The sequence below is a fragment of the Orbicella franksi genome, chromosome 7, assembly GCF_964199315.1.
Source record: "Orbicella franksi chromosome 7, jaOrbFran1.1, whole genome shotgun sequence".
In the NCBI taxonomy this organism is placed as follows: Eukaryota; Metazoa; Cnidaria; class Anthozoa; order Scleractinia; family Merulinidae; genus Orbicella; species Orbicella franksi.
In genome coordinates this window covers 2,215,027-2,242,141 of record NC_138151.1, presented here as the reverse complement: position 1 = coordinate 2,242,141, position 27,115 = coordinate 2,215,027, and the positions used below count along the sequence as shown (strand labels likewise).

The window sequence follows — 27,115 nt, the reverse complement described above, 5'->3', positions numbered from 1 at the left end:
ATCAATCTCGCAAACAACAATAAAGAAAAACGTTGTTCGTAGTATATTGCGATGGAACATATTTTTTCAATCAATAGGATCGCCAGCGCTACTTGTAAATATCTGTTTTGTGTAGGATAGGAAACGACCGCGTTCAGACCCACTAACTCATCCAAGACAAAAGACAGTTACGTTTCTTAAGATTTTGCAGCTTTAAGCCATAACACTGATTAGCTAGTAAAGAATTAGTACAAAAAATTTAACTGACTAACAAATTTGAAAAAAATGCGCCATTCTTGCGTAGCCCTTACTCTTAAAACACAAGTCCGCCTATCGACTTCACATGGACCCTGCGTCCAACCCTCCAAAACCACTGGCACCAGCACCTTTTTACTTTAATCCGACACCATAAAGATATTAAACTGTATTAAGTCTGGTGTAGATAACTTTTACCTCCTGCACAATCTTTGGAACAGTCAGACCAATCCGTCATATTCATCCATTTGTAGGAAAGATTCAAAGATTCACCAGGTAGGAGGGGCCTTTTTATCGCATAGTCTACACCTTGATTCTCTTCATTTACCCGTAGAAACTAATTAAGAACAAACAGATATATTAATTTTAAATCACGGTTGTGGCACCTACACAAATTTACGATGCACTCTACGATATTTGATTTCACCATGCATAAATCATTGAGAATTTGACCGAGTGGGCGAGTGGGATAGTGACAAAAGTGTTATAAATTAAATTTCAGCTATAGTAAGTGACGTAGTTAGGAGAAAGGGTAGCTGAGTAGTTTAATAAACTGAACTTAAAATGCCTTGGTCCTAGTAGTCCAGATTTCACTTTCCCGGCGATAAACTAACTGACTGGGTAGCATCCCTAATTTGTAATTTTTAACGAATTTAATTAAAAAAACATCAGTATCCTACCACGACTCTGAGTGCTTCATTGGTTGGTCCACGTATCTCAAGTACATCTTTATATTTCGTGCTCTGGTGCTTGTAGATAATCTTAGCTCCAGCGTATGTAATAGTTTTAGAATAGACATAAGGGACATTGATGAGGTATTTTCCATACACATCCTGAATACCTACATAACAACGAAATGCATTGTTAAAAATTCCAGAAGGTAAGCTTTGTAAAAGAAAGATTCCCAGAGATAGATACCATACCCAAGGAATATTTAACAAGACAGTTTGCATTTGTTTTGAACACAACTGATAATTTTCTAAAGCACATATTTTATGAGTATTTTAGGTCACATTTTTATTGAGAATATACTGTTAGTTATTTAGAGTAAATCTACTAGCGTTCCATCACGAATGTCGTTCTCTGATTGGTTACGCTAGTCACTATCTATTCTGCTGTAGATAGTGAGTAGCCCAGTAGCGTGCCCTCGTCAGTGACAAACTGACGGCCCCTTTTTTTCTGTGAAGAAGATTTAAGTTTTGGGCGAGTAATAGATTTATCCTAAAACAATTAGATTATTCGCTCTCGATTTCTGTGCGTAATAGTTGACTCGGGCCCTCGTCATCTATCGCGTGATAGAAATTCCGAACTCAGAATCTAATTGTTGAATAAAAGGTTACTTTGAGTAATAACATGCAAGTGTCAGTTTTGCTTAATAAGTATTTTTCAATTAGTTTTGGTGATACAATTTGTCCCATCTGTCGTCTTAGCTTGCGGTTTAACTTTCCCACCCTCTAGTATTACTGACCTATTACGTTGTATGTTTTCCTAGCTCTTTTTTCGAAATAGGCGTAAGATGTTCCAGGAGGCAGTTCTGTTATCAAAGCTGACTCGCGGATATCTGCAAAGAAATTAATTTAACTTCCATGTTAGGGGTCGTGGACACGTTAACCTGTTCCCCATTGAATGCCTACTTGACCTCCTTACTTTTAACGTCCACTTGTAAGTTTGCTGCCCCACGAGTCACAGCATTCCAGTCGTACAACGTACGTTACTAACGAAACTTGTTGTCTTTCAAATGTGTTGTTTTTCAAATCAAAAGAAACATTTTTTATTAATCAAATAAATCTTTCTCCTTCTTGATTTCTCAAAACATCTGCGTGTCTTCTTATAACGTTTTGGATTTTAGAGGAGAGAACCATAATTGTCAGTACAAGGCCCCCCGATGTTTGTAAAGTCTATTCAACCGGCTTTGTCGCGACCGCACATGCAATTTCCTCAGTTTTTGTTGCGTCCCGTAATCAAGATGCTATTGGTCAAACGTGCCCCGCGCTGACGTCCAAGCATTGACTACGTTACCCCCTAACTCCTCCCTAAACGTCCAGTTGAAGTTAAGCGGCGAACAAGTGAATATCTCGACGGTCCCTAAATAGTACGTGCATCTTGGAATATTAACAGAGATATAGACTAGCCAAAAGCCCAAAAGGAGTTTGTTAAAAGGTATTGTATGGAAAAAGAGGTATAAAGGGTGTGCATGTGTTTAATCATAAGAAAACAATCAATTCTTTGCTGAAGGAGCTACCGTTGACTTACTCGCGATCTTTCCTGTAAAGCTGCTGATCTCGTAAGTACAAGAGTCGGCCTTTCCGTCGCATACACCACAACGATCCGCTATTTTTCTCGAATGCAACAAATGATCGCAGCCCACAACCTAGGGAATGGTATTAAATACATTTGATTAACAACAGTACAAGTTAAATGTACGTAAATTAAATGTATCAAACTTGGAGACCGTGTTTGACCACATTTCGCATTTACTCTAGAAGAGAGTTTAAAATATAACACGCAACGGAGTATTTTTGACGAACTTGAATGTTTGATATATCTTCTCAATTGAAACTAAAACTACGGAGAAAACGGCGAGATATAATCGTAAAATCATATATTCAACCACAGTCATGGTCATGTTTTTCTTTGTTTAAACTTGATAAATTATCAATGAGTTTGAGAAGTTCATCTCAACAGCAAATGATAGACTTATATCTTTGATATCTTTATATTGATAGACGTATATCTTTGTGTCTTTTCTCGTCAAGAGAGGTTTTGAAAAAATATGGGCTCACTCAGAACATTGCAGAGATCCTTTTCTTCAACTTGTGATGTGATTCCAAAGTAGCCTCACCTCAGGTTTCCCTTTTATGCAAACATCTAGGTCCTCCATCGTCTTCGTTACTCGAGTTCCATCTTTAACACGTCCTTTCTCATGCAGTAAAATTCCAACCCGGCAGTTTAGTCCACAGGGATCTGCTTAGCATGATAAAATGAAGTTTAAGAAATTAAGAATGAAATAAACCTGAGAAAATAAAACCGAAACATTGCTAAGTGGCCTGACAGCATCAGTAGAATTTGCTACAGATAGAAAACTTATATTTATGTTAATATTAATGTGTTTGACATGTGAGGACGTTCGCTGTTTGCTCCCACCACACAAACTGCAATTTTCTGTGAGTGTAAGCGTGCAGTATCCTTTTGGATCTGTCCTTCAAGGGCATTGTTGGTAAACAATCTTCACTCAAATATATAATATAGACACTCTTAAATTAAGCTTGAGCTGCATGAATAACGTCAAATCAATTATATTTGTTCTCGACAAGGCTGTAATCATCAAATCTGCAAATCCTGACAAAGATAAGAAAAATATTGTAGCTGACGTACGGAAACCAGACATGTGCTCCATGAATGGCAACTGCAACGTGGAAAGTACGATACCAGGCTGAAGTCATTACACAAACAACTATTTCGACATATTTCGGACTTTGTGATTAAACTACGAAACAGAAATAATATATACTCATTTTGAAAGGAAAGGTATAAAAACGCCACAGAGCTTAGCAAGCATATATGGAGCCTGAAAGACCAGATCGGAATATTGATAATCTGCGATGGCCGTTCTTTCATTGAGTAAAGCATCCAATGGCGTAAGGTAAAAGAAGCTAGATCTTATTCGAACGTTGCAAAGAAATGTAATTTGTGCTTGTTGGAGAAATATTTTATTTTAGACACTCCAGGAAACTTTTGCTGAAAAGTGTCATCACCTAATTAGCTATAGCATCTCATTTGACGCGCCACGTGCCACACCTATCATGTGCTGTGATTTTTTTCAAATATCTTTCCCTGTAGCCGTTTTTGTCACGCAGTTGCCCAATGATTGCTTCAGAAGAAGCATGAAATTCTGAGTAGCAAACAAATGTCTTGGACCAACTAATCCAGCTCTTTGCTCCTGTTATTTATATATGTATACCTATATATCTTGTAGTTGAATGTAAATCTAAAGAATCTCAACGTTAGGAGACAGGACTTCTTTCGTAATCATCAGTATGATTGGGCTTTGTCAATATCATGAATTTCCTAATACCTAGTTATTAGTATTCACAGTCAAAGATCTTGCCTGATTTTCTGTAAAAGGGAACAAAACTTGCATCAAATGCCATACACTGCATTTGCCTGTACGTGGATGTCGCGTTGACGCATTGCTTTAAAAAAGAAACAAATCCATTTAATACATGGCCATGACAACTTTATTATATATAGGTCGGGACGTGGTGGGTTTAGAAACTGATGGTGGAGATTGCCGATTTATCCGAGCTCTTTAAAAATAACAGTGATCACAGTACAAACAGAAAATGTCGCGGGGAAACTTATTTTCATAGCGTTGTTATAATATTATTATTTCTTATTTTATGGCTAGTTCCGTGAGCGGGCAAGATGAATCAAATGCTGCGCTGCGGTTGGCTACCCGCGCGGGCAAGATGGAGCTATCTTGCCCGCTCGGGACTACCCGGCGCGTCCCGCAAGAAAAATTTCCCCGAAAGCCATATAATAAATCCGTTATTGACCACGCTTGTTTGGTCAAGATGCCTGGGTATTTTGCTCGTTCTTTTTTTGCGAGTTTATGGACCGAGACGGAGTCGAGGAACTTGGCCAATATCTAGCCATCTTGACCTCACGCTTGGTCAATAACCCATATTTGTAATTATTATTATTATTATTATTATTATTATTATTATTATCGTCCTCACGTAATGTTTGCTTAGAGTCCTTAGGGCCGAGACCAAACCATGGTCCTGGGGCACCAGGGGATAGCCAGTTTTTAGCTTGATAGCACCCTCCTCAAAATGTGTGCTGTACCTAGCAAGGTTATCTTTTGTAGTTTACTGATGCTTAATTGGCCGGGAATTCTTCCAAGATAAGTTTCTAATCCCTTTTTGATAGCTCCAAGTGCTCCAATGATAACTGGTATTATTATTATTATTATTAGTATTATTATTATTAGTATTAGTATAATGTAGTCTACTTCGGACGGACGTTAGCTTACCATAAAGTTGCAGGTCCGCCAGTGACCTATATTTGATCCTTGACAGCTTTTGCCTCCATACTTAGGTCTGATGGAAAACACATGCAGCAGAAATATTCGCATTATATAACGTACATACACTTTGTTGAGAATCCCTGAAAAGGATTTTTCAGCATCAATGTTAAAATAATAAATAAATAGCAGAGATAACTAGAAAAACTAATATGTACATTGTTTGAATATCCTTATTTACATGACAAATTCACTGAATTACAAATTCAAATTAAAGTATTGGCATGATGGCGGAAAATATCAGGCTTAGTCACCTTTCATATCCGTTTCTCATTCTTCATGTAATTCTACAGCTTATTTTATGTTTGTTTTAATTCAGTCCATAGCGAACAAGTTATACATTTAGTAATCTAAAGCTGTTTACTGACTTACGCTGGATTAGTGCACGTTCTTTTTCTGTACTGTACCCCACCCCCACAGGTGAGAGTACATGGGGTGTAGCCTGACCACTTGCTCCAGCCTCCATCAACACGTGGACGTCCATTATCTTGGCATTTTCCCTTAATGCACCACTGACCAAGAATAAAAAACAAACTAGCTGTCAGCCAAGACTGAAAACAAAGTGTTCGTCTAGCAAATAACAACCCACCCTCCCCCCTTGTTTTTTGCTTTCAGAAAACACAACTGGCATGTATGAGCATACGATAAACAACACGAGCCAAAAATACAACTTATGACAGTATAATACATGGCTTTCGCTTCTTCGAAGGCTTTTTGATCTACATATAACTCGATCGAAACGATAAACCACGTTTTTTAGTTTCCTGCACAGCAAAAACATTTAACCTGTCAGAGGCACCATATAATTCAAACTGCAAATGAGGAGAAGAGTTATATAACCTAAGACGATCTGTGTAGCTTCTCAAATAACTCCTGTTTTATGTCTGCAAACCCTAGACTACCATCACAACGATAAATAACAGCTTTTTAACGACGACGGTCTGGTATCTACTAGTGTTTCACACTTCCACTTAGGAAGCTGCCATTAGTTACCGCTGGCAGTAGCCTGCGCTGGATTAGGATAACAGCCAGTTATTTCTCCAAGTAAACGAGTGGACTAAAATGAATTGAATGTCCCTCTTTTAGTCTTCTCCACTCTTCTCCACTCCACTCTTTGCGAAAGGATAAAACGTCGCTATTTTATTCAACTACAACCACTGTACCCAGGACACTGAAACGAGCGAAAGATTAGCCAATCACAATGCAGCATTTCAGAAGATAGTATGCTCGCAGAATTCTACTAAAATAGGATATTTCAAAACAGAAATTGAGACAAAATACAGTGATTCTTTCGCTTATATGTAAAGAGTGTAACATACATCCCTTGGCCCGCATGCTGTTCCATCTGCAACAGGAGTATTGATACTCTCGCGGGAATACCCATCAGGTGTACAGTACAAAACGGCACAATTACTCTTAAAAGGAAAAGAAAAACTGTTACAACAAAGGAAGGAAGTTTCGAAATCTCCCCTCGTAATATATAGCTTAAATTGAATCCATCTCAAGCTAAATTTATTCCTAGAGCATGTACCCTTGCAAACAGAAAGTAATTGACTGAACTTTACATTGCCCCAAAGATAATTTCGCCCCTATAATTGTCACGGAGAGAGAGCTACGAAAATTAAATTAGACAATTAGAATTACAATAAAAATATTTTAAAATGTCAGTAAAAATCAAAGTAATCGTGGCCATGGTCAAAAAGTCAATTTGGCTAAAACTTCGTCAGTTGGCAGGCTTAGATAACTAATTGAAGTATACCTGGTTAGTTCTTGGAAAAATGTAGTATAAAGGTAGAAATCTGTGGAAGACGGTTATTGTACTGGAAGCTTAAAGATTTCGCTTATCGAGGACGCGAAATCTCACACCCTTTGAGGTTCTCGCTACACAGGCATTTAAATCGCTGTGAATCGTTCTTAGGATAATCTGCAAACAATGGTCCTTCCTCAGTCAAGGCACGTTATTATTTTAATCTGTAGCTCATCATGAACAAATTGAGGCCGGAATAATTAGAGTAAAAAGTCTAAAATAGCCCAATCAAGTAGCTCAAAAAGCTGACCGATTGGGCGGCAAATCTTGTGACTGATTTTTGCCAGAGATGGTTTAGTCATTGTTTTTTAGGTTTATGATTTCATATTTGTGGAATATAGAAGAGTTTTCGATGAACGCTAATCAAAGTTTCATAAAATCACAGTTGAGCTTTCATTTATGTCATACACGAACGACTTCGCCGCAGTTTAAGTCTGTTAACAGAAACGAAGTTCTTCTTTAAAAATTCTAAGGTGATGACTTACCAGATTGTTATTTTTAAAAGCGAGGAATACTTCTTTAACTTGCCATGGAGATTAAAATTTCTCAAAAGGAATGGAATGAAGAATGGTGTATATTTCAAAGACTCGGAAATTATAATTTTGAGCAAGTTTCTTCGACGTTCATTTACATGATTTACAAGATTCACAAAAATGACAGCGGGTTTTGGGTCCTTGTGGCCAATTTTCTAAAAATATTCTTCAGTTCTTACCGTCATTCACTCATAAAAGCTAGAATCCTTCTTAGCTTTAAATTTAACAGTTAATTTGACATAATTTTGAAATCTTTTCGTAAACCTTTTGTGGAACTTTTTATAACTAATCGGCTTCAAATTAACTTCAATGATGTATTATTTTATAAACTGTCAAAATCAAATCTTCCCATTAAGTTATTCACTTTGCCTTGAGAAAGGTGTCACGATGATGCCGAACGTCGGCTCTTAACTTTAATATTCGCTTGTTTATGTTTTACTGGTTTACTTAGAAGAAAAATCTGTGCGTTTCGCATAGTTCATTACCAGCTCTTGGGTCCAGCGCCAATATGACTTCCCAAATTGATGTTTACATTGCGTGTCGCCGTCTACAATCTCGCCGGGCAGTCGAGATAAAACCACGTCAGGAGAAGGAGTGGAGAGAACGTCCGAAGCGGGTGGCTCGTTATCCAAGCACTTCGAACGGATACTACTGTAAATTGGATATTAAAAAAGTACGTGATTACCTTTTATTCTATAGAAGCAACTTCCAAATTTAACTCGATGATGGATGTAAAATTTAACATCGTTAATATTAAAACCCCTGAAACCCAAACCATCGAAATTTGAAATGTTTGTTTCCTTTGTTTCAGTGGCATGCCCGTAAACTAGCTAAGCTTAGTGCTTGTATAGCTAAGTGTATGAAAATAAGATTTACATTAACTTTTTTTTTCTTTTACCATCTTGCAGTATAGACACAACGAATGGGAACTTTATGTCTTAGGAACAATTAGTTCGTAATCTAATTCAAAGTTTCAGCTTCGATTTAAATCCCATTTTATGTTGAATTCATTCATTTTACTTGACTAAAATTGATTGCCTGTCCCATAACAATATCTTAGTGAGCCCGCTTTCAGTTGTAGCATTATTATCAACTAATTCAAAGCATTATTAAAATTTACTGATATCTTGGCTCCTTTTTTTGACTGAGGGGGGAATTCGGACTTTTTAAACGTTTGAATCTTTTGTGAAGACTGCTATACTTCATGACTTTGCCTGAAATTCATATTTTTTCATTTTGCCCAGAACTTCATGTTTCCACGGCAACTGTATTTAAAAAAAAAATTCAAAATGTGGAATTTTCTTCTTTTTATTAACAAAATTTTGCTTTTGTACAATACGTTTTACATTTACGTTTTACATTCGCTGATTTTGAAAACTTTTACGTCATTTTTAGTGTTTCTAACGATTTCCAAGATGGTGGCTGTTACGATATCAGGACATAATCTTAAGTTAAACGACGTCATTTTCTCGTGCACGTTCCTTACCTCAAAGGGAACACTGTTGGACGAACTATATACATGCATTGTTGGAGTTACGGAGGAACAGAGTCAGATTCCGCCCTCCCCCCTCCCCCCTCCCCCCTCATCTCGGTCGAAGAAGATCAAAAAGTTTGATCTGAATAGGGTTTATTATGAATTCCGTTTGGTTCAATTCTAATTTATCACCAAGGGCACTGTGATAATTAACTATGATGATGTTAAATAACTAACTCAAAGCGAATACTTCGCTTTGTCATCAAAATAGTTTGTAAGATGGCGTGACTACCTGAGAAATGTTTGAATTTTTTCTTGACTACAGGTCGACCATCTCATGGCATCCATACCACTGGGGAGGTAGCTAGACATAATGTACCTACCCCCCTGGCACTGGTTGTCACCATCGTGCTTAAGACCCATACTAGAAAAAAGGAAACAAAGGTAGGATATGAAATAGTGTGTTCCTGTGAAGTTTATTAGTATATATTAGTTATTCTTTTCACGTCGTATGTACTTTTAATAAGTTATCTAGCGTAGAACTAATTTAAAAGTAATGTCAATATTTTCTTTGCCTCTCTAGTTGTTTGTTATTTTTTTTAGTAATCTGATAATAACTGATCCACCTCCCAATGTTACCAGAGGATCGATTTACAATTGTATTAATTGTGTAACTTCAATTGAAATAAAGTGTGAGTGTGTGTTTGAGTTTCCAATCTTTGCTGTACACAGACATTAGTTAGTCTGGATAAGGCTATCTAATAACTGACAATTGCAGTGTTAACCCTTGAACGAGATCGCAATCAAATGACAGTTCCTACCAAATCATCACACGATACACTGTTCGTCCTTGGTAAGACCATACAGTGAAAGCAAGTGAGAATTGAAAGTGGAGTGAGATCTGGAGAACAAACTGATAGCTGTAAAATGGCTAAAGCGTCAATCGGGCTAGACAACTGCACGAAAACAGTCTATCTAGAAATGCTAATTATGACAAAGGACTCACTTGTGACCAGTTTCGTGAGCGATCATTCCAGCAGTTTGCAACCCGACGTCACCGTTAATGTTGGTGGCACCATGTGGTCTTTTGCACATTGTATCAAGGCCTGCCCTCCCTGTCCGAGTTAAAACAGAACTTAGCTAAATAACCATGAAAATTAGCGAGAGCACTGCTAGATCATACAATAAATAAAATTGTTCTTCCCTTTAACCTTGCATATGGCTTGTGCATCTAACATCTAAATTTATCAGGCGGGAGACCACTGAACTGTCCTGATGTCACTTGTTCATTAATAGTAAAGCCATTGAAGTAGGGCCATTTTTTTCACCAGTAAAGACTGCATTCACAGAAAGGGATTTTAAATTCCAGAAACCATGAAGGCTACTAACCAATTAAAACTAAGAAACATTTGTATGTATGTAAGTACGTACGTATTAAAACACAACAAAACTATGACCAAAACACAAAAGAAAATAATTATCATAACATATAGATTTAGCCAAGCCTAAAAAGCGGAGCTCCTGGGCCGGGTTTTTCAAAGCCCGATTAAGCTAACCCAGGATAAGCGAGAAATTTGATTTGGGTTTTGCAACTTTGCGATGAGGTTTTCTGTTTATATTGTTTGGCCTTCTCTTTTGAGTTTGAATAACCTCAAACTACACAAAACATAAGCAGTGAAAAACATTTTTACACAAGAAAAATTTACAGTCCAGTTAACTTTTATTCCTGGGTTAGCGTTAACCGGCTTCCGAAAAGCCCAGCCCTGAGTACAAAAAGTTAACCTGGCTTGAGCCCGCAATCCAATCGAAACCCAAACTTGGTCAGCGGTCAACTTTTAAAAAACCCTACGTGACCACGATGCAAGAGCTCTAAATTTGAGCCCGCGATATGGTCACGTAATACTGGTCAGCGGGTTCATTTGACAGGTGTCAATTGACCATAACACGGATGCCCAATATCAAAGATGCACGCCATAAACCAAGGACGGACTTGGTCGACCTATTAGCTGGAATATGGCGCTATGTTGCGCGAAGTCGTCGTCGGTTTTCGTAGGGCGCACTCGCCCGCGACCCATGCCGCTAGCTATGATGACCATGAAAAAATAGTTGTATGGTTTTCTATTTCTATCCATGCATGTGCTTCTCTTCCTATAGTTATGGTGCTCCGCCTGGTGGCCCGAACCCTTCGGGCCGCCGGAGCTCTGCTACCAATTACTAACGCTTTTAAAAGTACACTGATTCTCGATTTAATAGAAAAGTTCAGAAAAGCTTAAAATTTGTCTTTATTTTTAATGCGTAGGAAGAGACTTTTATCGTGCCATTTCGGTAGTACAGCACTTTGACTTTATATGTTCCTGAGAAAAAAGATTATTCTGAGGATGATGACAATGAAACACTCACCAGTATTTGCAAGTAATCTGTAAGGAAGGAATAAAATACAAAACTGAAACGACGATATATATATAAAGAGTCCATAAAGAGGGAACTGACATGCAAACGAGGTGTTAAATAAAATGTAACATATCTTACATGTGCTGACAACTTCCGAAACAAGGTCCTTTTATAATCGTTGTGTAAAAATCTGGTAATTCACTGCAATATCATACTGATAACTTTACTTATGTGTTAATTAACAATTAGACCCGTAGCCCGCAAGGGCTACGGGTCAATAGCCCATGAGGTGAGGCCGAATGGGCTATTGACCCGTGGCCCTTGAGGGCGAAGGGTCTAATTGTTTTAGTATCACCCAACTAGTCGGACAGAGAAGGCAATTATACAGAATCTCATCCAAGAAAATTTGAAAGCGATTACGCAGACTGGTTTGAAATAAAACCGATGGGAGACAAAAATTTATAATATCAGCTTTCCGTTTCTTGATGGTTACTGATTGAACGAGGAAGGTTAATCATAGGAAGCGCGGTATCAAATAATCTGGACAACAACCACCAAGCAAATGCAAAAGTGAGCTAGGTGAAATATCACGGAGAGACAGGATTGCAAATAAAAACGAAAGTGATGCGGTGAAAGCTACTGAGATCGTAGAGCCAGTTAACTTTAGAGGTTGATAACCTAGATAATGTAAGCAAAATTGTCTATCCAGGTTCAGAAAATGATGGCGAGGAAACATCAGCAGCTGATACTAAAAGAAGTATAGTTGGGAAAGCACGATCTAAATTTGACACATAAAAAAATAGGGGCATCAAATCAGCAAATCAGAAAGACCAAATTTAAGAAGTAAAGGGCTTTCGTTTTTGATACAAGGAGTGGAACGATGGAAAATCAGTGAGCGGAATTAAAACAAGTTAAATGCTTTTCCCAACAAATGTTTGAGAAGATTACGGAGAATGTTCTGATCAAATGTCACCACAAACCCATCTGTATAGAGCTCACAGGTAGCTATCGATTTGTCACACAGGAGGCTACTGCAATAGTACTGCCTCAGGCGACACAAAAGGTAGGCAAAGCTAAGGTGGCTAAAGGTGGCTAAAAACACTTTGCGGCGGTTAGATTTTGATGGGTCATTATAACCACTCTGTCAACTGATGCTACAATTATGGTATCAAAATACTGCCCAGTCATTGGTTAACACGTTGTCATCATTTTCGTTACACAATAGGTTACCAAGGCAACACCCTTAATTACAGCTTCAGGGACATACAATTCAAAACGGCACGGTGAAATAAAGTTATCTTATCAAATTTTAATAGGCATGATAAGACCTAACTTTTGACAAAATTTAAAAAAATTATGTACATAGGGTTTAGAGCCAGCTTAAAGTTTTAAAAATTTAAGGTGGCTCTGAACCCTATGTACAGAATTTTTTTTTCCATACACTATAAAAATCATATACCGTTCGAAAGTGCCAACCTACAATTGTCTGCATTTTGACTTACATGGAAACATATGAAGAGACATCAGCATGTCCCAGGTGATGGTTATTTTTTGTCCATTCGTTGATTATCTTAAGTAGAGAGTCTTTATTCAGATTTTTTAACCCAAGCTGATAAAAAAAAAAAAAGCAATCAAATGTTATATTGGAGATTAGAAGGCACTTTAAATCAAAGGTTATGTGATTTTGGACAATATAAATGAGTAAAAACATTGAATAATTGAAGTTCTGTAACCCGTAAGTAATCAACGGTCAGTTTCTATTATTATGTAAAAGGGGTTTTTGTAAATAGCACTCGGCTTAGCACGTTACATGCCATTTTTATCAATCTAGTGGTCACAGGAAAGTTTATCAGAGCTGTGTAGTTAAAAGAAGGACATTTGGCTCAGACAAACCTCTTCCTTTTTCAAGCCAAGACAAAGCAAGTAATAACGGCTAACGTGATCTTAGCGTAGACTTTTGTAATTCTACTTCTCCGTTTTCTCATTATCTCGATTAAGAGACACATATCAAACAATCGACAGAGTATATTACTTAAAACTTTTCCAAGTTCAGGGAAACAATTCCTCGGTAAGGCGTGTTTTTATCTAATAACAAATACGGGTTTCCCTTGTGTTCATCTTGTGATGTTCAGAACGTGCGTGCATTGTGAAGCCCTCTGCATAAGTCAACTTACTTTAGTTGAATTCAAAACTGCAACACGTTTGATAACGTAAGTAACTTTTGTTTCACCAATACTGACATCTTGGAACATTCCTGCAACCTGAAGCAGACATAGTGAGAGACGATTTAAGATTTAAGGGTTCATACACAACAGTTTAAAAACATCGAGTAGGGTGTTGTAATTTATGCCAATGTCCAATTTATCAAGGAATCGTGTTCTTGTAAGTAGGGCGCGCGTTTGCATGTAATTAACAAAGACAGTGCGTGACAGTGGAGGGTGATTTCTCTTCTAAAATAGTGATAATAATTTTGTTTTAATTAAGGCGTCTTACCAGGCAAAATAAAAATAAAGTTATTGAAGTTTGAAACTGACCATGCCAGCCGTTTCTGTCGTGACATGTCTTGCAACTTTACCTTACATTGAAGTTTTCCCCAACCTAGGAATTATACAGGTCAAGGCAAATGACATGCAATAATTTGTCAGACGCCATAAAGAAAGTGAAATCCAAGATTACACTTATAGTCAAAAATTAGTTTAATTGGTCCCCGTATTCTGCAGTATTCATTCCAGAGCACTGTGCAGCTTAGACGCAAAAATATAGGACGTATTACGTCGCAGTTGCCTTGTTTTTCAGTTATTTTCTTAGTGATTCATCAACCTAACAGCGTAGAATACCTTTAAAATCATGGCATATTATCAACGCAAAACACTTACAATGTTCCCTAAGGTGAGCATAAATGTTGATATTTTGGACTCGCCATATTTCGCAGCTGTGAAATCATCTGTTAAAAGGGCAACCTCCAAGTATTTATTTGATGTTCCAGCTGAGCGCGCTTCCCTCTTGGATGGATTCCTTTGATCTTCAAAACATATTTATTTCTTTACTTTGTCATAATAATAATCAATACGGTGAAAGTACAAAAGTACATCTAGGGTTCGACCTATTAAGAATACAGTCAGAAAGCAGGAAATAAAATTTTTATTAGAATTCCACGAGCTGTAATAGCTGTTTATTTTGGTGCCGTTACCTGAAGAGCTCTTCATGGACCTCTTGACGACAATATGCGGCTTTTGTAACTGCCTGTGTCCGACGTGTTCTGCTAGATGAGTCGGCAGCGGATGGACGTACAAAGTTTCAGCAGAACGCCGGATCACTCCATGCTAGATGAATAAAATGAACATTGACTTGAATTACAATAAAATGAGGTGTGCTTTCAAAGCAACTGCTAGTGCCATAACTTAAAATGCAATGCAGAGTCGTATAAATTGCCATTGCAACCCTTAAGAGAGAGAAAGAGAGATTGCACGAGATTGTAGCTTTCCATATTGCCAAGAAAAAAAAGATAGTGTATGTATTTGTATTCCTATCATGAAATATTCCGTCTCTGAACTGGGAAAGCATCTTTTTTCAGTGTTATCTAGTGTGTATGGTCTAATCCCCATTATGGATTATCAATTATGCCATAATATACCGTGCCATTTCTAGAACGTTCTATTATGTTTTCTCTTGGTGGCTGAATATAAGACGCAGGTGTTATGGTCCTCAATTTATCTTGTTAAGTACGAAGCAATGTTCTAGCTCTCACCATTCCTTCCGCGTCGCGTACAGCGACCATAGATTCGGGGTCAGATGTCACCTTTCCGAGATAAAAATTATTTTCAGGGGCTGGATGATAGTCGGTAGTCCCATCACCTCGCTGAACTTCTACCATCATGTAAGGTGACACGAGCTTATCGTTTAACGAAAGTTTCAGAGGAAGCTCTTCGTCGAAAATCTTCATCTTATAGAACTTTTCTTTTGACTGATCATCTTTTCGGATACTTCTCGTTTCGCGGTCACCTTTATTTTCCTCTGGAGATGGATACAGCTCAGTGATATCGTAGTCAGGAACTAAAAAAAATAAAGAGAAAAGGAGTTTTAACTCTGAACGAGAGAAATCGGCAGAACTCTAGTCAAGAGACGCATTGGCGCGATGAGTATATCGATGCAATATTCGCGCCGGGATCATGATATGCAACAATAACATTGTTTGCGTACATTTAGTCGAAGTTGCTGTCACTGATAACATTGAATAATCGAGGTAAACTGTTGTTCTACTTTAAAGAACAATACTATTGCAGTGGATGGACTAAACAAGTCACCTGTCAGATCAGTGTTCATATACGTCGTTGAAGCCTTAAGGACAACCGGAGCCACATAAAACAGGATGCAGACTTTCGTAAACACTAAGAGCCTCCAAATAAATCTAAAATTCACTGGTTTTCCGTTGAAAGCAACAGGACAAGAGAAGACGATGGCACCAGCCGGTACGAACTCTTTGGAAGCCAAACACCGGCATAATAATGCGGGCGCTATGATGGAACCTACACGGGAAGCAAAAGGGGGTGGAGGGGAGTGGGGGTAAGGAATAGCTGACGAAGCACCATGAAAAGAGAGATGAAGACTTCATTAGGCACCAACTACAATGAGAGAAAGATGAAGAGGGATCCAAGAAGACGTTGAAGAGAAAGGAGATCACAGAAGGGTGCTTGGTCACTTATTCGCTGAAAAAAAATACGTACGAAAATACGTATTTATGATTACGTAAAAACATTCAATGTCATTCTTTTGAAAGTTAAATGTCGTTTTGTCCCGGTATTAAAACAACTGTTACCTTGTGAGAGATCATCACTTCCAAAAAAGTTTTCTAATTCTGTTTTGGTCATCTTATGGTGAAGCAGTTGAGAGGACTGAAAAAAAAAAAAAAAAAAAAAAAAACAGATGCAGAAATATAATAATGCATTATCTTTTTGTTGACAAGATGCTATTGAATATTAGTGATTTAAACCTTATTTTTTTGTTTAATAGACAACTCACCTTCCCTGGGATAGTTCCAGCTTGAACTGTTGGTAAAAAAAAAAAAAGAAAAAAAGAGGCACATGCGTAAAATGGAAAAGAGGAGAAATACTATCTATACAGTGATTAAAAATGACTTAAAGTAAAAAGTCGACTATACAATGTCAGATTAGACATACAGCTTCTTTTAAAGATATTAAAGACAACATTTATATTTAAGATTTTCAGAATTCTTGTTGTCAATATTGTTAATCAGCCTTAATATATACAAACGAGTGAATATTGCTTTTTATGCGTTCTGATTGGTTTACTCAGAGATGATTCTGGTCACGTGACTGATAATTCCTAAACTTTTATCTACGGCTAAATGAGTTTCAAAACTGTATAGAGCATGTTTTCAAATAGCCCGAAAACCAATTTTCAATGCCGTGTAAGGTTGAGTTAACTACCACAGTGAATGCCCTTAAGAAACCTTTTCCGTTATCGATCTTATTCATAGAGACGTTAAGATACCAGGGAGGGGGGGGGGGGGGGGACGAGCTAGGACGGCTCCCAAAGGAAATTTATTCAACCGCGCATGCGCACGAGAACTCTCGACTCATCTATCAGCAGTGCTCGCCTCGCCGAGGACCTCATTTTACCCGACTTGCCGTCGTATCGAAAACGTGAGTATTTTGCTCTTGCTTTGCCCTGACAAATGTTCCAATCGATCTTATTTTCAGTTATATTGATGATAATGTTTATTAGGTTCACATTTTTCGTGATTGTACTGTAGAAATACTACGCTGAAAATACGAAGAAATGTGAATAAAAACATTCCTTGCCTGTTCGTTTGTGTTTCAGTCACTGTTCTGTCGCTGTCTGACGAGTGTGCGAGCTCAAAACGAAATACAAACTGTATGTATTGAGAATACATCAGTTTAAGTACAGTCGATAAAATGTTGTAAGAATGAGTGGCATGAAAGCATCTTTCCAACAAATATAGTGCACATTTTCAAACTGATGTTTAGGTGTTGCTATTTTTTATATATATACTACTCGGAACTTGATGTAATGTTTGTTTTATTTTTATAATGCTTATGACAATTACAGATGGATTTTGAAATGTTTACCCAAAGTCAGGATTCTCCAGTGACAGGATTCTCAAACGTTTTACTACGCTTTTAGGAAGCGCTCTAAGGAGTTACAGCATGTGAATATAACATCCTTTTCACCACCACTTCCCTGTCCACCAAAATACTGTACTGTAAAATATCACTTACAGTTAGACAAGTAGAGTGCAGACTGTTGAGTAACAGGAAACGTCTCGCAATTAAATGACACTGGGATTTCAGCGTTTCATAATCAAATAATTTTTTTTTTGTTAAATACCGCATATAAATCTACCTGCTCCCAAGTAGGCCATTTGAAAACCCTGACGGTTAGTTAGCGAACTCCATAAAAGCAAAAATCACTTTACCTCCTGGAAAGAACCAGAGAATCAAGAGTAGTTTTGGAATGGCTGCCATCCTGTGCAAGATAACAAATAAAAAAAATTAAAAAAAAGATCCAGCGATGTTAGACTGATAATCTAATCGATTTAAATTGTGGGTATTTTAAATCCAAGAAAATGATACCTCTCCTGAGTGAGATACAGTCCAGGATTAATTACACCTTTATACAGCTTCACAGAATATACTCACTTGATAATGATGTCTTTCTGTTTAAATATGATCCCGTGGGTTTATTTTCATATGTTGTTTATAAATACATCTTATTCAATGTTCTCCGAGCTCCAAAAGTGTGAGTAAAATACAAGCAATTATATCGCCTATGTTATGTTATTTTCTGGTATTTCTACTTTTAGTTTTAAGAATACATCCTGTAACTTCCGAAAATCGTATCTATCGCAAAAGACACATGCGGATGAAAACAAAAGACGACTCTACAGTGCAATACGGGCTCATATTCAACGCGTTCTCTTCTGACTTAATAAGGTGAAAGGGTGTAATAGCGGAATATTAAGGAAAGATATCGATTCTTCATTTTGTAAGGTGCTTTTTCAGAGCTTATTTTGAAATGTATATAGTTCTGCCATATTGCTATGTTCAGAAACTTTTACTGTGATGTGTTCTTAGGGGAAGCCCAAAGATTTAAGACGGAAAATCTCTTCCAAATATCAGCCCGAACATTTTTGGAAAGAAAAGTTCAAAATTGCTTTCTAGTTCTGCGCCAGCCCTCAGAAAGAGCTTCTTGGAAAATATGAAATGACTTATTACTAAACATAAACTGGATTGTAACAACATAATGTATGCAGATATCTGTGAACAGTCGAGTGGACAGCTCACGAGAATAGAAAGCATCAATGATGAACAAAAGAATCTTCTCGGGGAGTTGACTTTGACTAATTGCTTTCAATTTCAAAGTTTGTATGGATCTGAGAAGGAACTGACCGACAAGTTAAAGCGGGTTTCTCAGACTAGTGCGTTATAGGCATTTTAACATCAAAATTTACACACTTTTGTTCAGGTTAGAAAACAACAGAGGGAATAAAACTAGGAAGTTAATATTAAGTTGAAGGTCTAAAACTTACCTTTTTAGAAACGTGCCAAGACAAGAAACCTACCAAGTGACAGAATAAGGCATTAATGTCGGATGAAAAGTTCGGGGCAACTGTCTGCTTCAAGTGAATAAAAGCAAATGAGTTTCTCTATTTAAATCACTTCCTCGATTTACAATTCTTTAATGAACAGGTGCCAGCATTTGCAAGGTTCTCATAACATAATGAAATTGAGATCTAAATGTCAGGTTTGTTTTATATCTAAAACAAACTATTTTCAAAGAAATTTTGTTTTACAAAGTTCCAAAACGTCTTCTTGTTTCAATATATTAATCTCTGACTGTTACATTAATCACTATTCAAAGGCAAAACGTTTTCCCCTTTTGTATTCAGCATTCGCACCTGACCAAAATATCTCGGTTAGTTTCAAAATGGCATAGTGTTTTCTAAAAAATTTTCAATTCTCAGCTGAAACGTATTTTTTTGATAAATAGAGCCATTGATTTGATGTTTCATAACCTTGCCTTAATACAAAAATATCGCTTAGGGATCTGTTTTAGACTTCACGTCGCTAAAGAATAATCAGTAATATTACCCGTAGTTTTGTCAAGTAATTATAAGAATCAAAGATATCACCGCCGTTATATACGACGGGTCATTTAACCCTTTTGCTAAAGACGGCTTAAGAGCAAGATGTCCCTTGTAGTCTACACTACTATAAAAATTGGATGTATTATTGAGAAGTATTTATCACACAAATGACGTCACCATGCAATTATCATTACTGGTAAAACAAAAGTCCAGTTAATAAATGAAGTTAAGTGTTTTTAGTCTGCAGGGTTGTCTTATCTTCCCTAGAGTTACTACAACAGTCCGGATCTAACAACGAAATAAATCAAAACCATTTCAATTTTTGACACGAAATGTATTTTCCTTTAAGCGATAAAAAGAGAAACGGACATTAGAAGACTATATTATTTTGCAATGTTCAAAAATGTGAAAAAAAGATCTTTTACGTTCTATTTATTTTATTTATATATATTGAATCACCAGGAAAATAAAGCCCCGATGTTCAAAATAGCTCCAACCTTTTTAGAAGAACTGGTATCATTAAGATGAAGACACGATAACAGAACAAAACCTTAAGATGGTATCAGGTGTCATTAAGTCACCGGGTTGTATTTCATAGAAGCTTTCTCAGAGATCTTAATCTATGGGCGTGAGAAAGAAAGAAAGGACTTCCCGAAGCCGGACCCGAAAGTGATATCAAAAGTCATTACAGCAAGGGCGAAGGAAGACTTAAGTGGGGATATTTGACAAGGAGTAAACTTTAAACAAACGGGAAAAAATTGAAACTAAAAACGACCTTACATCACATAAAAAGGAGTAGCTTATACTAGAAAGCTTCATGTTTAACTCAAGGCATCCTAGATGCGCAAGCAGCAGGTTTCTTTAACTGCAAAACACAAGTTAGGACTACTTTACTGTAAAACCGGTAAAACAGAAATTACACGCGATGTGACGGGTCATTTCTTTGTTTGATTCAAAAAATGGAGCAAAGCGCTCAAACGCTATCCCATTTCTTTCAAAGTGCCTCGTACATGTAAAGCTCTGTGACTTCGGATACACGAGATATTACACGGTGGCGAGAAGATATGAATTTTATGTTCGAGTGGCAAAAACAATGTCTCACGGGTGAGCGTAGAGAACGAGTGACTTATTGTTTTTGCCCCGAGAACATAAAATTCATATCTTTGAGCCAACGTGTAATGTGTTTCTTGTTACGTCAACAAAAACTACAGAAGCGAGTCGAAGGCACAAACCGTGTGTGAATTGTAGCTCGGCGGCTGAAATTTCTTGAATATCTCTCCTTTGGTTTACTTTGAAGAAACACCTTTGAATATTTTTAAGCCACATGAAGTTCTTTCTTCATTTTGGCATTTTTGTCATTTTAGTGCTCCTAAGTCAACGATTTTATGTCGGCTTCAGCGATTTCAACTCGATCCCGTATCGCTCGCCCTCTTTCAACAGGCGTTTGGCAGCCGTACAATGCAATGGCGCGAAATGCCGTCATCAACATCCACACTAGTCAGGATGAGGAAAATACGCCACTACGGTCCCGGATGTAAATTCGTAGGAATTTTACGAGTGGTATATTTTCCAGTTAAGCGCTTGAGTCTATATGATAAAATCGGATAGCGCGTTTGGTAGGGTAAAAATGTTGTTGGCCACGCTGCCTCCTAAAAATATAATAGGGGTGATGCTTCTCTTCACGGCAGGAAAATTTTGATCTTAATTCCTGTATGTGAGTCGGGATAGCATGGATGGTTATATTTAAGTTATCAACATACAATACCGCCAAATACTTTGCACCTGGAGTTGCGATAGTTACCCGTCAAGAAACAGGTCCAGAGTTTTACTTAATATTTAAAATTTAGCCTAATTCGATAGCGTTGATCCTAGCAGTATGCAGGGCACCTATCATATATGAACTCAGTTAAATGACCTTGCTCTCCATGAGTTCTTGTAGCTCAGTGGATAGAGCGCCCGCCCGGTGTTCGGGAGGTCATGGGTTCGATTCCTGTCGGGGACTCAGAATTTTTCTTTGTCCCACGCTCGTGTCATGTTGATTAATTCACCTTCACAAGAAATGCATTTCATTCTCAATTTGGTTAGAACAGCAGTACTGGCAAATTCTAAGAGTTTCAGGTAATTTAGGAGTACAGTGTCGCCCAGATTCAATTCTAAGATTATGATTACCAGATCGGAGTTTTCCCAAAGCTTGTCTGTGTTTGAGGTTCTTCACTTGTTCTAGTTACTCAGATTTGCTTACATCTCTTTTAAAACTTGAGTAGAAATTCAACTTTCTGTTAGACCGAATTATCTCCATTTTGTGTCTTTTCATATCATTTGAGATGTGACATTTTAGTGTTTGTAAATTATGTTTAATGATTTGTTCACTGTAATTGTGTGTGTTTATATTATGCGGATGGTTTCGATCATCTAGATAATATTTGATGATTTCATTGACTGTTAACATGAAAGAGGACTTTGCTTCATTTGCTAGTTGATTGGAAATATTGAGGAATTGTTTGGCAACGCTATCTTCTGGGAGAGAGATAAGATGTAGCCCAAATTTAATAATTCTTGAAAGAATATTACATTTTAATGACAACCGTCCTGTTTCGTTTCGAGCAGCAATATTTGGTACTCTTCTGTTGAGACCGAGGTAATATTTGTAAAACTGTGTATGAAGTCTTTCCACAGGGTCTTTTTCCCATTTTTTGAGGTTTATGCTATCATATGCTCCCCAGATTTCGGATCCGTATAAAAGTATAGGTTGAAATAGTGTATCAAATAGTTTATTACACATATTGATAGGAAGTTTATTGAAATCAAGATAACGCTTGGATGCGAAAATAGATCTTCTAGCCTTCTCAACTAAAGTCTTTTTAGAGTTTGAGAAACTTCCATCAGTGCTAAAAGTAACGCCAAGGTAGGTGTACTGTGAAGCCTTGGCAATTGGAGTTCCATTCAGAAAGAAGGAGAATTTGTCACGTGTTGATTTACGATTTTGTAGTAGGAAAATTAGGGTTTGCGTCTTTTTTAGATTAATATTTAATGACCATTTCTCGCTATAATTTTGGAGGGTATTAAGTTGGTTTTGAAGACCAGCAGTACTGCTTGATATTAATATGAGATCATCTGCATAAAATAAACAATTGAAAGGAGACCCATTTGGTAAAATAATTAGATCTGTACTAGTTGAGGATTCTAGTATGCGTGGAAATTCATCTAGATATAAATTAAATAGCAATGGTGAAAGAATACATCCTTGTCGCACTCCTCTGTTGTAATTAAAGAAGGAACTTCTTTTGTTTCCGTTTTTTAAAGCGCATTTAGTTTTTGAACACATATCAGTGATTAAACGATAAAACTGTCCTCCTATTTTATTGTGTAATAACTTGTGTAATAACCCATTATGCCAGATAGAGTAAAATGCTTTTTGAAAATCTATGAAGCAGCAAAATAATTTGCCTTTCTTTGTATGTTTTACATGTTTGTCAACTAGTGTTTTTAGGGAAAAGATATGGTCGGTTGTTCTGAAACCGTTAAGGAAACCAGTTTGAGAGTAATGTAATAAATTGTGATTTTTAAGATAAGAGAGAAATCTTTTATTTAAGACAGCCGAGAATAATTTACCCAAACAGCGAGTGACACAAATGCCTCTATAATTCGATGGATTAGACTTATCCCCTGATTTGAAAATAGGACTTGTTAGTCCAGTAGACCAATTATCTGGATAGATTCCTTTATTGAGTAGGAAATTAAATAATTTTGTTAAAGAGGTAGTCAGATAAGGAATTCCACATTTTAACATTTCACTCCTTATTCGGTCAAGGCCAGCAGTTTTCTTATTTTTGAGCATTTTTATAGAATGTTTAACTTCATCCTCAGAAAAAGGTTGATCTAATTCAGCAAATTGTGACAGGATTGTTTCTCTGTCTTTTAACTTCTTGATAATTTCATCTTGTTTCTCACAGAGATTATCGGCATTTGGTGCCGAATGTAATTGTTGAAAATGATTGTATAGCTTGCGCAAACGAACATTCGAGTCAGGTGAAGCTTTTTTCTGAGCCGATAAAGATCTTAAATTGGTCCAAAACCCGCTTGAGGTTCTAGTTTTAATGAGTTCATCAATTTTGTTATCCCGATATTTGAGTTTTTTATGTCGTAATAACTGTTTGTACTGTCTTCTCGCAGACAGATATTCAAGTCGAGATTGCTCGTCGAAAGGATTTTTATGGGTTTTATGTGAAAGGCGGCTTAAAAGTTTTCTTACATTACTGCAGTCGCTATCAAACCAAATTTGAGAGTGCCTTTTTTCGGAGTTCTTGTTCACTGTTACCAATGGTAACGAATGTTTGGCAGCAGTTTCTAATATTTTTATGAATTTATCTACTATTTCGTTAACGTCTCCTACATGATCAAAGTTAAAAATTTCAAAGTCATGAATCAACTTGTTAATTTCATCGGATTGTAGCGCAGAAGTGAATGAGTCTTTAGAATCTTCTGTCCACTTAAATTGTCTAGGAAGGTTGAAGAATTCACCTTCGTTACTTGTATCTTTGCTATTTAACAATGATGAGTCAATTTTTATCCAACTTAGTAGCTGGCAATGGTCTGAAAAAAGTGATGGCTCTCGAACAACAAACGTTTCGAAAAGGTGCAGAATTTCATGACTAACAATTATGTAATCAACCGTACTGCAACCTTGATTTCCGTGAAAAGCAATTTTTCCGAGCGAGTCACCTTTGCATATTCCATTCAATATTCTTAAATCTAAAGATTTACACATTTCTAGGAGATGTTTTCCTAGATCGTTAACATTATTATTTTCAGAGATTTTCAGCCTTTCATTTTACTGATCTTAAGGACTTACACTTTATCTCACAGAACAAAATCAGTGACTGAAAGCTGCATTTCATTATTACTGATAGTTTGAAAGACATTGCCAACTCCATACCTCCATATACAAATTATTCAAATGTGACGTCAGCCATAGCGAAATGTGAGATTCTAAATAGGACAGTTCCTCATAGTTCGTATATTACATTCATGCTATAAATTGTGAACGAGAAAACTCGGTGAGGTTTCAGATTTAATTTTGGTCTGCAATTTTGTAAAGTAACCGTGGCAACTTCTAGTATACGCTAGTTTTAGTTTGATAATATCAGTAGAACAAAACTTATAGCATCGAGAATTCATAGAACCTATCACGCCTTCACAGAGGAATTTAGAGGCTTCCGGAACAAAAAGTCTTGAGCGAGATCCCAGAGGTTTCTCAGAATGTTTGTGAGCCTGAAACGTTTTAAAATTAGCATTTCATTATTCCCTTGTCCAAGTTTGGATTTGTCGATTTTTCTATTCTTGCGTCATTCGAAATTGCTTTGGCAACTGTATTTGGATATGACGATCAAGGCAAATTTCGTCTTATTTGACAGATTTCCTGCAGCATTACATAATCATTCCATTATCATTTTGATATAATTTTCCATCAAGTTTCCTTATTTTTTGACCTTGTGAGGAAATAGTGAGATCCAAAACTGCGGATCCAAGATGCAGTGTTCATGACGTCATTTGACACCACATATCGTCATGACCAACAATATCTCTTCTTGTAGAGCAGGCAAGGGACTACTTATTAAATGCGAAAAATTAGGCCAAGTCTTGTCACAACGAAAATAAAAGGGGTATTTCATCCGCAACACCCCTCTTGTCCTTCGGGGTGGGGTAGGAGTTGGAGCAAGATAATGCATACGTTCTAGGGCTTTACAATCTACTCTTTGTTTTCCGCAGCAAAAGGGGAAGAAGCAACCCAAGGGGGATCCATCCACCCCACCCATCTTGTATCTCGAGGTGGGGAGGGGTGCATTGTTACGCGTATGTCCCAGGGTTTTACAAATTGCTCTTAGTTTTGCGTAGCAAAGGGGGAAGAGGTAACCCATGAGGGATCCGTCCGCTTTCCATCCCAAGTAATTCGAGCCTAAAATGACCAGTTGTTTTTTTTTATAGGGGAGGATGTTATTTAAGTAGGACAGAAGTTAGGTTGCGGTTGTCAATTTTTCATTTCTCCATTGACAATTAACCTGGCCACATGGATTAACATTCACAATTCGGCATTGTCACAAAGACTGTCAATGTGTTTCAAAATAGCAAAAAATAAAAAAAATTCCTACTAAAATTTTATATTGAGTGTCCACTCTGTTATATCAAAACTTATCTTGAGCATTTTTGTTGAACCCACAACTTCTATGCTAAAATATAATAAAAATTATATTTAAGAATTTCTCGAATTGGTTCTTTAGTTGGGTTAGGTCCAATTATTTTTCTTTCAGAAAGTAAATTCTACATACGAGCCAAGGGGCTAATCCGGGTCGACGCTTATCTCCGCTTTTATTTCTTTCAAAAAAACTTTAGCAAATACTAGTAAGAATAATTATTTCGAGAACGATGTTTGGTGACTTTCTTCAGCTTAAATCGTGCAGGATTCTCCAAAAATTTCAAAAAAAAAAAAAAGTAAAAAAAAAGTTTTAATTTCACAGTCTAGAGAACGTTGACAATAAATGACTAGCAGCTTCATCGAAAGAAAGAGCCGCGTCTCAAAGATTCTTCCGCGATGGGAATTAAATTTGAATTAGTGGCCGTTACTTGTATCGGGGCATCAAAACAACGAGGAACCGGTCAGATGTTCTCCCTTGTTACTTGCACGTTAAAATAATGACACGAGCTTAAACAAAAGTAGGCGGAGAGATGAAAATATACTTGCGGATGGATGAAACTAAGGGTAAAACTAGTGTATGCAAGCAAGACACTTAAAAACTCTCTTCTTGTGTGAATCACAATCAAAGCCTATAATTTAGTTCGCTAATTCTTAGATATGAATAGATATGAAACTCACCGATATTAGATAACTCGTTAGATATGAAACTCACCGATATTAGATAACTCGTTAGATATGAAACTCACCGATCAATACCTTTTAAATCGTAAGTTGTTCGTAACTGGCAATGGACGTCTGAATAAATTGAAGAGCTGGCGAATGGACGTTTTAAACCACTGTAGAGTCCAGCTGATGGAGAAATAATGGCGCTAGTATGGAAACCAAGCCACCCTAACAGCGAGAAGTAAGTAGTACGAAATTTTGCCCTCAGTTGAAAGTGACTGATGATATATATAGGGGCGCTGTACCCTTTATTTTATTTTTACTTAATTAAGAAGGCCAAACATTTGCTGTTTTTTTTTCTTTTTTTTTTTTTTTTTTACTGTTACACGCTTCCTCTTTAAGTACAAAAGAATATACTGTTGTTAAACTGGGCTTGCTCTGCTGGTGCTCCCTCTAAATTTATGCTAGAATAAGTTCTAACAGAGCCATTAAGGCAAACAAAAAATATTTAACCTTCTTAGGATTTGTTACCTCCATAACATTTTTTCAGTCGGGAACGCCATGTCATACAACGTTTTTGCCTTCTTTTTGAATTGTTCTGTCCAA

The 27,115-nt window shown here is 37.0% G+C and overlaps 1 protein-coding gene across 1 annotated transcript in view; it reads right to left on the bottom strand.

Moving 5' to 3' along the window:
- The window catches only part of LOC145493229 (uncharacterized), a 47,512-nt gene extending 28,336 nt beyond the window's left edge, over positions 1-19,176 (bottom strand). The window contains exons 1-22 of the mRNA XM_081472648.1: positions 19,096-19,176; positions 17,983-18,032; positions 16,545-16,570; positions 16,342-16,417; positions 15,274-15,578; positions 14,716-14,848; positions 14,402-14,547; positions 13,700-13,786; positions 13,028-13,134; positions 11,535-11,551; positions 10,141-10,249; positions 9,427-9,558; positions 8,146-8,311; positions 6,640-6,735; positions 5,693-5,832; positions 5,270-5,336; positions 4,343-4,427; positions 3,077-3,198; positions 2,488-2,605; positions 1,703-1,795; positions 915-1,075; positions 433-571 (exon numbers count right to left, since the gene is read on the bottom strand). Of these exons, the coding sequence (XP_081328774.1) occupies positions 433-571; positions 915-1,075; positions 1,703-1,795; positions 2,488-2,605; positions 3,077-3,198; positions 4,343-4,427; positions 5,270-5,336; positions 5,693-5,832; positions 6,640-6,735; positions 8,146-8,311; positions 9,427-9,558; positions 10,141-10,249; positions 11,535-11,551; positions 13,028-13,134; positions 13,700-13,786; positions 14,402-14,547; positions 14,716-14,848; positions 15,274-15,578; positions 16,342-16,417; positions 16,545-16,570; positions 17,983-18,031 (2,374 nt within the window). The 5' untranslated portion in view covers position 18,032; positions 19,096-19,176. The remainder of the gene's footprint in view (positions 1-432; positions 572-914; positions 1,076-1,702; positions 1,796-2,487; positions 2,606-3,076; positions 3,199-4,342; positions 4,428-5,269; positions 5,337-5,692; positions 5,833-6,639; positions 6,736-8,145; positions 8,312-9,426; positions 9,559-10,140; positions 10,250-11,534; positions 11,552-13,027; positions 13,135-13,699; positions 13,787-14,401; positions 14,548-14,715; positions 14,849-15,273; positions 15,579-16,341; positions 16,418-16,544; positions 16,571-17,982; positions 18,033-19,095) is intronic.
- Positions 19,177-27,115: the final 7,939 nt, after the last annotated feature.